Below are 11,272 nucleotides of genomic sequence, written 5' to 3'. Positions count from 1 at the left end.
TAAGAACCTGACTAAGATGCATTTCATTTATGTTTAGATAACTCATTAGTCATCGAATTCTCATAAAGTACATATTCTTACAGGTATTCAATGTAAGGAGAGTTGGGTACTTCAGTTCTTTAAAGCGTAGATATTGGCGGCTGCCTCCATTGTGAAACATTGCCTTCAATACCTTTTTAACTCTGGCCCTAGGAACCCTTAATAAATATTTAAGATGAAGGAGGCTTATTCTCCCCTAGTTATGTGTCATCACATGCATGACTTCAGTTGTTGCATTGCACACTCCCAGCCACCGCACCCTTCTGTTTGCCTCTTCTCTTGCTTTATGTACCTGCACGTTAGGAGAAACAGGGAAAGGCAGCTTAATTGGAGAAGGAAGTTCACAACTAGGGAAGGAGTTCATAGGTCTCTCTCTGCCTCCAGGCAGAGAGCAGCAAGTGATGTCAAAGCTGACTGGTGATCTGGCTTGTCATTCTTCCTGGGAGGGGAGTGGCAGACTGGAGAGGCAGCACTTTAAAGCGACTGAGGAAGCGAACTTTCGATGCTACTGTGAAGCAGCCCTTCAGCTAAAGCCAATTACTTACCCAGCCACCTAGAGATTACAAGGAAGAGCACCTTGAGGTGAAACAAAGGAGAGAAGAGGAGGATGGCAATGAAAAGGCTTTGGCTGTTCATTTTCAGTGCGAGTGAGTACTAATGTGGTTATGTCCTCAAGGGCTGGGTTGAAGGAAACAGTGCTACAAAGCCTGAGTATTCCAATGGACTTTGTGTCTTTCTTTTTTGTTTAGTGAAAGTTCCTTCATGTTTATGATCAGGCAGGTGTGTTTACCGTCTCTGTGCTGAATGTCCAGACTCGCACGCATCTCCGTGCTGACTGTCCAGACTCACAGGCATCTCCTAAAGCCGCAGGACAGTGTTAAGAGTAGGGAAAGAATGCCATCCTTAATAAGGCTGGAAAATATTTCCTAAAAACAGTTTGAATGGCTTCCATTAAACATAATTCTGAAGAAGGAACTTCCACAAGTGGAAGTGGAAAAGTTCTTGGGTTTTACTCTTCTATACGTAAATCCGCGTGTAGTGTACATTTCCACAAGCCTAAATCCTACTGTTTATATGTACTCCAATACAACTTGTGATCTCTGTATATTGTTCATGTCAAGGGGATGCACAACAATCCCTACTAACCTATACAAATGAGCTAGCTCACCCTTGGCCTTTGTCACAGACTTGCCCACTCTCATCCTGCCTTGCAGAGCCTGCAGTCTCAGTTCCACTGCTTTTTGACCCACCTCATCTTCTCATACCAATGCTCCTACACCTTCTTCCAGGTTTTAGACAAAGCTATGTGCATAGAAATCACTTGTTTTTTTTTTTACTACCAGAAATGCTGAAAAACTCGCTACAACAGTAAGACCCCAAGAAGGAAATTCACAAAGTTTAATGTAATCGGAAAAGGTGGATGTGCTCCACATGCAACAAATGTGATTTGGACCATGATTTCATGATCATTATGTAAATTGTGTAGTGCCATTGGTATTCATTCTCCTTTTTCATTATTCTCACCATTCATGCTCTCCAAATTATAGATAGTAAACTCTTTGGAGCAGAAATATGTATGTTGGGTGAAGCTCTTCTTGCCTGTTTGAGCAGGACTCAAATGGTAATAAGTCAAATACTGGCCTGTAAGAGACTTTTGGAGAAGGTCTAGCAGATTCTTGCACTGCACTGGAGTGGAGAAGCTGCACAGCACATGGCAGTGTGGTGTTGGGATGCCAGAGCTGCCCTAAATGAGCTGCATCAGGATCTCAGCACAGGCTGACTTCTGCTGCGCAGCTTTTCACTGCAGTTGTGTTTATAACTGGTACTGTGAACTTCTTGCTGAAGAAAAGCCCCAAATGGTTATTCTGAATGAAAAACAAACAAACTACTTTTACTGCAAATTTCAGATTTAAAGGATTTCCCCTCTCTAACTTTTGGAATTAAACTTCAGCTAAAGGTTAAGGTATTGAGGAATTAAGACAAACCATTTCCTTGTAAAAGTGAAGTAAAACATTTCCACTTTTCCTACTTTTCTCACTAGCTAAATCTACCAAGACAAATCAGCAATAATTTCTTGATCAGAATCTCCTTTTTTTTCAGCAAACAAAATATTCCTCTAATTTAATTGTTTCCAGCTCTGTTAACTGACCTTCATTCTGTTTTAATTAACACTCACTCAGTAGAAGTATGTGAATGTAGACACGTCACTTTGATTTTCTTCTTCCTTTGTACAAGTGCAAATGTTTAGGTTGAGCAGACAGAGACAAAACCTTTCGCAATTTTTTAATGTTATAAACAAACTAACTGATAACACAGTAAAAAGTAATCCTGAGGCTTAAATCTAGGTGACGCCACCCCTCTAATACTATAAAGGCTATTCATCCTCTCTTTTTCTGAAGTTCTTTCAGACTTGGCCCTCCCTTCAGCTGTACTTTGAATAGATTCTATTTTCTATAAGGAATAAAAACTCAACTCCTGAAAAATAAACCCCAGTTTCGACTGTGACTACCTGGGTGTCGGTGACTTTGTGAAGAAGTGAAATGTGGTGAGAAGGGGAAATGGTCATGATCAAATGGCGTCCCAGAATGAAACCGCAGCTTTCCTGAGAGCCAGAAGGAGCCCTAACAGGGAAGGAGTAGGAATCTTTAGAAAGAGATGTTGTGGGTGAAAAACGGGAGCATCAGAAGAGTTCGGGCATTAGGGTGACACAACAGATGAATAAGTAGTCTTGCTGTGTCTCTTGTATGTGGCATTTGGTTCAGCTGTTCCCTGACCATGCAATGAAGACATATTTGGAAAAAAACAAGGATCTCATTTATTGTAGGATTTGAATCATCCAATTGGAAGAAGGAAAAGCACTTGTGAGGGGAAGCCCTAGGGTTGGGCAGTCTTCTTTGCCTCAGGGCTGAGTTAACTACCCGTCAGGGACTGGTGGAACCAGTTTCTGAGTGAGGAAAGGATCAGGAGATGCTTTTTGCTCCATCTCTTAGTACAGATGGTGGTGCTTTTCACCTAAATACAGGAAAATGTCTCTAACAAATCATTACAGGAACGAGAAAGCTTTCATAGGCATCTCGCATATAGAGGGCATGATGACAAATACAGTCAGAAAGAGTCCTGGGGCTCTGCAAACACAGCCCTTGCACAGGGAAACACCTGGGAGCGGCTGCAATAAAATCATGCTAGAAATACTTTGCCCTACTGGTTTCCTTCTTATAGCTGTCAGCAGCTGTAAATGAATTAATCCCTGAGAGAACAGAAACCACTACCGCCATGTCACAGAGGGAGAGAGACTAAAACGCATCCTTCACTAATTAACTGTGCAGGGCCACAGAACAACTCAGTTACAGGACCCGGAACGCAGAAGATCAGAACTTCAGCTAGAAGCCTCCTGCTGTGGTTACTGGGCTTCCTTTTCTTACCAGGACACTAACAAGCACAGAAGGCAGTCTTTGCACTCCTGCTGACAATGTCTGAAGCTGCTTCTGAAGACAGCTGTGGAAGGGAGGGCATCCCTGCCTGGCAGCAAGGAAGGAGAGGTACAGGGGAGGGAAAGCTGCTGTGAAAATTCCCGTCCAGCTCCTCTCAGGAGAGGGAAGATGCAGCAGTTCTGGATGTACAGGCCACATCTAGGAAGACACTTGAAGGTCCATTTGCTACGGAGAACAGGACTGGATCCAAGAAACTGTTAGAGAAGCTACAGAGCAGGGAGCAGATCTCCATGCCAACTGTCCCACGTTACCCAGTGCAAGTACCTGAATTGCTACCAGCAGGTTCCTAGTGCAGTGACAACAAAGCACTTTGGGCTCCTGTGCTGTTATTTTCTAAGGGACACTATCGGTCACTGCTCCTATAGTCAAAGATCTGGTAGTGCTCAACTTGCCAATGTTTAACACTCTTGTTGACCTATTGTATGCGTTTGTGTTTTCCTGTCTAAAAAACCCCATGTATTCACAATCAGTTTGCAACTCAGGGTGGAATCTTGACATTCTTTGTTCTCTCCCTTACACATCACGCTTCCTTATGGATCTAATCTGGATCTAGATATGACAGTATGAGGACCAAAGCTTGCTAAACAGCAACTCTTCAAATCCTCTCCAAAGAACACTGTCATATCCAGGTTCTTCCAGAAGCAAGCCTCCACCACCACACACAGCATGCCCCTCTAGGGTAGAGTGTACATCTCCACCCTCCTCCTCTCTCCTCCTTAGTAGACCAAGTTCCTCTTTGCCATGGGAGCACCCCCTTCCCACCTCTCTGTACTCTCTCTAACCGCTTTCAGACTCAGATTTTTTAAAATTATTTGGTTCATTGCCATTAAAAAAACCCCAAAAACGCACCCACCCCACCCCAAACTGTAAGGAGAAAGCAGGTGTTTTTAAACTAGGTTCTCACAGGCATGAAGGTTGTCTACAGCAGGGCAGAGCTAAACCTCCAGCCTGATTCTGAGAATAACTAAGACCTGTCACTAACTAATGCTTAGATATGATGATCAAGTCCAATGTAATATAGTGTACAAGATACACTATATTACCTACTCTGTGCTCTGCACGCTTCAACAGGGCACAAGAGGGATTTGTTTTCTTCAACACTCAGATCCTCCCGTGCTCCACAAGCAGGAGCTGCAGTTCTTGGAGAAAGGCAACTACTAGCTTGCTATTTTTTAAAAACAAATAGCTATTCTTATCTCATTTCTTTCAAGCTCTCTTTGCTTTTCTGGGTTTTCCTCTTTTCAGGGCATTACATAAACCGTTTTGGATTCCCTAGCACAAAATGTCACTTCTGTAAGGACCTGGATTGAGGCAAGTTCCTTGACAGTTTTCCTGAAACCTGACGATATCAAATTCTTAGGTTAGCTTGAATCCTTAAGAGCGCCGATGCACTTGTATTATCTGTTTCATCTGTCTCCCTCTGTATATTTGGAACTGTCAAAGGATGTCAGTCACGCTGAATGAAGGCTCGGGAAATAAAAACCATCAACTATCTTTATAAAGTCATAGCAATGTGTGTTCAGGTAAAGAAGAGGGGAGTGAGGAAAGGAGAGCAGAGTTTAGCTCTTAGCCATCCTGTGCAGCAGCTTCCTATAGTCAGTCAGGCCCAGCATAGGTCACCCCTTGCTCAGTGGGGAATGTCAAGGATGACAGAAGGAAAATGGGGTTGTGGTGGCATGTAAGACAGCCCAAGAGGCAAAACATGTAACTCAGATTATGTTAATTTTGCTGACTGCAGAATTCTCTTCCTAGTTCTGGTGACTGCTCATGCCCTCACTGTGGAAACACCCGACAAGGAGATAAAGGTGGCACGAGGGAACAATGCTACCCTCCACTGTCACTTCAAATCGGATGCTTCTATTTTCGACGGAGATGTTGTTATCTGGAGAAAAATCAACAGCCTGGTAAATACAGTTGCATAAGGAAATATACCATAGGGCAATCCAAGAGGGGGGTGGGAGGAGAGATGGAAGCAGGACTGTGGTTGGGAATGTGGGAAGATTCCTTCAAGACTTTCTTTAATCTCAGAACTATGAAACAGAAACTCTGATTCTATAAGCAATTTCTCCCAAATCTATCGCATTCCTCTCTCCTGATCTTGCAATCATGCACAGAGGACACATCACTCTATGTACTGTGGGTCTACATCTATTAAAATATGTGAAATACTCAGATGCTTTATAAAAAATATGTATTTTTTTCAGTGTATATATACTACACGTACATATTTTTATATATACAGATCTTTGTACTATATAAAAATGTTTACATTGGTGACAATAGTACATGGAGAAATTCTTGAGGTCTCTACTCCATATGAGTGTAAATTGAAGGTAAAGAGTCCCCTAAAGTTCCCCTTGCTGTTTTGGGAATTAATGAGGGGAAGCAGCCTTTGGAGATCTCCTTGCAGCAACAGCCAATGGTTTCTTTTCTGAAGATCCTTGCTAGAAAGCAAGGGAATTTTTGTAATCATAGGAGAATTTGATTGATGTATGGATCTCAGACAAGTCTTATGGTGTCATGTCACAGAGAGGAAAGATGAATCAGTTGTCTCTGACTTCAGATAAGGTGGGAGATGGGGATTCCAGAACCTTTTAGATTTGTATGTGTTTCTTGGCTTTTTGGCAAAATGGGCTGGTTTAAGGCCCTCTTTTCCAAGCTGCTCTTCTCTTAAGAATTAGCTAATCCATTGAGTTAGGTTGTAGGCTCTTACAGAAGAAACTGAGATTGATCATTTTCTCTCCCTCTCTATCAGGATGATGCTGTCATTAGGTATTTTGATGGACTTACACAGTACGGCAAAGGCTATGAAAACCGTATACGGTTTAGTGGTGATGTAAACAACGGGGACATCAGTATCATCATTAATGAAGTGACCATGGAAGACAATGGGACATACACATGCAACGTTCGTCTAAGGAATGACCCCCCTAGGCAGACCGCAACCATGGCTGTTTTTGTCCTTGGTAAGCATGATGGAGACAACACCAGATCCACTAGATAAAACACTTCCTTTACCCTAATATCCACATTGTTTTAGACGACAGATTTTCTAACAGAAAAAAACTTTCCCACAAAGTAGTGATCCACTTTGGTCTTTTCTTACTACTGTGGAAGTAGGTTGGGAGGCTTAGAGCACCCAACTCCTTGATACCTGACTGTACAAAATAGTTTCTATAGTTGTATCACTCACCTTCCTAATAACCCTTGCCTCATTACTGGGCATTCCTCCTTCCCCCTGTGGCATGTCATTCTCCAGTTATCAAAGGATGAGCTACCCAACACTATTAGACATATCCCAAAATGCACTTTAGAATCCCTTCTTGGCTGACCAGTGCCAAGAAGGAAGAAACATATTACAGACAAGTTCACTCCATTTCCTTTGAGAAGAAGGTGGTAGGTGCAAGACTGGCCTCTGTTTAGTAAGAATAAAAACCACAGGTGCAGGAGATGAGTTGAAACAGGGAAAAAAAATACTTCTGATTCATAAAATTTTTTCCTTTTTTCTTCTTTCAGTTGCACCATCCAAGCCAGAATGCAAGATTTTGGGGACAGCAGAATATGGACAGACAATCAATCTGACCTGCGTTTCTCACGAGGGCTCCCCAAAGCCCAAATATACCTGGCGAAGCTTCAACGTACAAAATGAGCCCCGTGTATTACAAACAACAGAAGGTATGGGAAATTCAAAGACATCAAGTCTTTGAGCTCCCTGTAAATCAGGGTTGGAAAGATTTTGAAATGCAAACACAAAACACACTTCAAGGCTTTTTCTAGGAAGTCCTCTGACTAAGATCTTGAAAAGTCATCCTTTTGATTGAAGAATCACTCACAAGTAACTTAGCAGGAGGGGAAAGGACTGTTAACTGAAGTAACTATAGTCAGTAAGATTTTCATTTTAGTTCTCACCTGGGAAGAAAGCTGGCTTACTCTGGAAGCACCTAGGAATAATAACTTTCCAATTGCTGGGCATAAGGGGAGCATAACAAGAGGAATAATATCAGGTTTTCTAACTGGTGTGTCTTCATATCTCAGCTTGCTCAACAATGACCAGATTGCTTTTTGGGGTGAAGGCAAGCAAAAGTTGGCTCTGGAAGCTACTTTTCTTCCAGAGATAAATCCTCACCTAGAGGAAGGTGGTAGAAGTGGTTACACCATTCCTGCTTTTAGCATAAAAGAGGCTTCTTGTTTTGTAGGACTGTCATACAAGCCCAAATATTTTCTTTCTTTTAATTTTAAGTCAGAATCTGGGGGGCAGGGAATGGAACTGAATTTCCACCACAGGACCTTTGATAGAACTATTCACACAGAAATGAGGATGTAATACTCTTTGAAGTATAGTAGTAACAGAGGACTCTGATTTATTCCTCTGAACAACTTTGTTTTTTCCTGATGTATTCAGCTCCAGAACAACTGAGTATCTGAACCTACTCTTCTTGGTTTAATTACTGTAGCATTGCTACAGAGGTAAACTAACTATAACGAGACATAACTGGATATTCAACACTTATTGCATAAATTATGCAAAAGATGAAATATCACCAGGGAGACAACCTTATTCATTTGACTGGCCACTAAGTGGTGCCAACGCATCACACACAGCCCTGAACAGCCCAAGATTTGTGTCTTACAGCAGCATCTGCCTGCCTGCTTCTGCCATCATCCTATTCTTCCCTGGGACATAAGTCTCTTCGGATCTATTTCCACTTGATTTGTTCTGAGTTTCATCAGAACACTGATGTCCAGTACCATGCTCACTGTGACCTCCTGCTCCAAGCTGGCTGGACATCCTACTGTCCCTAAAGTTCTGTGCTAGGCAAGTCCCAGCACTGCACAGTGCAAAATCCCTCAGGAATCGCTCCAAAATTGATAGTATGAGAGCAGTATTTTTCCCAATTTGACTCTCCAATTACATTTGATTTACTATAGGAGTATTCCAGTTATAGACTACAACTCTGAAAGCTATAAACATCACACTGCAAAAAGATAAAAAGTAAGCACAGACAGTATGCAGAGACTGAAAAACAATAATCAAGCATGTAGTCTGTTATTTCTTGGTTTGCATGCTCTTTTGCTACCTGATGCTAGGCACCATCGGGGACTAAAGAGAATCCCAGTCCTACAAGTGGGTTGAAAAGAAGTAAGATCACAAGGAAAGTTACTGCAAAGTATTCAGAGCTTTTTGCTGTTAGAGCAGGAATCTGGATTTTTATCAGACTATCACGAAAAAACCCACATGGACTACACACATAAACATCAGCCGGGTATGTAAGACACAAAACCCGACTGCTTGCTAAGCATCAATGTATGTTTCTGAGCTCTGTTAGGTTGGACAGAAAACATCAGTATCATAGCAATCCCATGTCACTGCATGTTCTGCCTTCATCTATTTTCACAGCCTGCATGGCATCTCCCAGACAAGAAAACCACTTCCGCCACTGCTACATAATTCAGATTTTAAATCTTAAGAGCTGGAGGATTGAAGACCTTTTTGTTGTTTTACAAATTAATTAATCAGATGGCCAGATCTGAAGGCCAGATGCTGGGTTGGGACATCTTATATTTCTCAGCAAAATCCAAAGCAGAAAAGTTTCCACTATGTACACGTCTCTACCTTCCACCTACAATTTTCTTTCTAAAATGAATGTTCAAATGCCACATGCTCCCTGTAATCAAAACAGCACACTTCTGTTTGTCCTCCCACAAATCCTACTAAAACCTAGGGAGTAGCATGGCAGCTCCTGAGCAAGATGAAGCAATTCATCAACCTTAATAACCTCTCATCCCTCCTGCTACCTGGGGCTAGAATTGAAGGGCTGCTGCCCCTACTTCTTTCCCTGCTTTAATTCTTTTTTTTTGGACTGGGGTTCTGTTTTGCCACAGGAGAAAAAATAACTCTGAAGAACATCTCAGCAGATACCTCTGGCTTTTACATCTGCACTTCAACAAACATCGTGGGAACGGAATTTTGCAACATGACAGTCAGCGTTATGCCACGTAAGAGATGAGTTTGCTTAACAGAAGAGTACAGAGGAAGCACCCTAGCTAAGTGGCGAACAGACCCAATGCACACAGAAGTATAAAATTCTGCTTTCTCTCAAAAAAACACATTCTTTTTTTACCTTTAAGAGAGATTCTCTGCATTGGTTTACATGCTTATAGAGCACTCACTAACTCATAGGGTTAGTTCACAGATTAAAAAAAAAAATGCATAGAGTGACATAGGCCTGAGCCCCCAAAAGTCTGCATCTAAAATTTATCAATAAAGTGGAGCAGTTGTTCAGATCCAGGGGCTCCTTCCCATCACCATCTAACTGATTGCTCCTGCAGACTTACCAGCTACCCGGTAGAGAAGCGATTCCAGTTATTGTAGTCAAATAACTGTGGCTTCCACTCAGTCGGGATATGGTAGCAAGATGTGACATCTGGTGGTGGGGATGTGAAGTCCAGTGATTATGCTGATTGCACTTTATATCATTCTCACTGCAAAGGACTAATTCTTTTCTTCTTGTATAGCATCCATGAACCTAGGTCTTTACATTGGCATCATTGCTGGAGCTGTTGCTGCAATTGCAATTATTAGTGTTTTAGCCTATTTCTGCTGTTGTCGGTCAGATGACAAGAACAAGGCCTACGAGATGGCGTAAGTACCTTTCTCTAGAAAAGTGAACAGAACATGAAGGGTTTACATTCTCCCTCCAGCATCAACATGGAGTAGAAAGCAGGGGAGAAAGAAGAAATCAAGGAAAGAGTGCACCACTTTCTCCTTTCAGTTTCTACCCTAGTGACCAGCACCTCTTCTCACAGAATATGCCCAGTGTTACCAGACACCTTTGTGGTCTCTGAGGTAGAACCCAAACATTCAAACCTTGGAAATGAATCAGCAAGTCAATTCAGTCAAGCACGTAGAACAGCTTGATAAGCAAAGCCCAGACTATTTCTGATTTCTCCGAGTCCCTATAGCTGTTTCTGTCCTTGCTAGCCTAAAGCACCACGAGGCTAGGTGTTCAGAATTACCACTCCAACACAGAAACCTTTTCCTTATTCTCATTGGAAGAAAAGTGGGATGAGAAAAGATACACCCTTTCTGTACATACCTGCTATGAAAAAAAAAAAAGTACCTTATTCACCTCTTGCATCACCAGCAAGACTTAATTTATGTATTTTGGTTTTGCACACATCCAGGCTAGCTTAGAGCAGTCTAAAACAATTCTAGCTCAAAATCTCTTCAGTAGACTATCTAGTTTGTTTTAATTAATATCTCTACTCCTGAAAAATGTTCTAGGGAGAGAGAAGACAGGCACGAACCCTCCACGGAGATGCCTGCAAGGAATCAGAGAGCAGAGGAAGAGCAGAGGAGTGCTGAAGATGCATGAAGAAGGAGGAGGCCAATGCCATCTTCGGGATTTGCTAAGGCACAGATACCACTGTAGAAAAGAAATTAATCCCTCGTTCTTACTGAGAGAAGGTTTATTTGAATAATAAAATGAAAGCTAATGGCCCTGCCTTCAAGTTCTGGAAGAGAATATCCTTGTCTCCCTAGAAAGAAGTGCCTAACGTACAATGAGTACTAATATATAACCTCACAGCAGAAAAATGCATGTGAAGCACTGTTTCGCCCAGTCATCCTAAAATAAGCAGTCTTCTAATCTTCCCACTTTCTGAAAAAAGAAGCTAGTTAGGTCTATTCGGAGAACAGAGTTGCTGCTGTATCCCCAGATCTACAGAACATTTCAAGGTTA

At 42.0% G+C, this 11,272-nt stretch overlaps 1 protein-coding gene across 1 annotated transcript; it reads left to right on the top strand.

Annotated features, from left to right (window-relative positions):
- Positions 1 to 555: 555 nt before the first annotated feature.
- Positions 556 to 11,106, top strand: GPA33 (glycoprotein A33). Its single transcript, XM_009557225.2, has 7 exons — positions 556 to 686; positions 5,283 to 5,434; positions 6,286 to 6,496; positions 7,047 to 7,205; positions 9,414 to 9,527; positions 10,047 to 10,173; positions 10,816 to 11,106. Exons 1-7 carry the CDS (start codon positions 647 to 649, stop codon positions 10,904 to 10,906), a joined length of 894 nt encoding a protein of 297 aa, XP_009555520.2. The 5' UTR covers positions 556 to 646; the 3' UTR covers positions 10,907 to 11,106.
- Positions 11,107 to 11,272: the final 166 nt, after the last annotated feature.

The sequence above is a fragment of the Cuculus canorus genome, chromosome 1, assembly GCF_017976375.1.
Source record: "Cuculus canorus isolate bCucCan1 chromosome 1, bCucCan1.pri, whole genome shotgun sequence".
Lineage (NCBI taxonomy): Eukaryota > Metazoa > Chordata > Aves > Cuculiformes > Cuculidae > Cuculus > Cuculus canorus.
The sequence above is the reverse complement of the archived record's forward strand: the minus strand, read 5'-3'. Positions and strand labels throughout refer to the sequence as shown.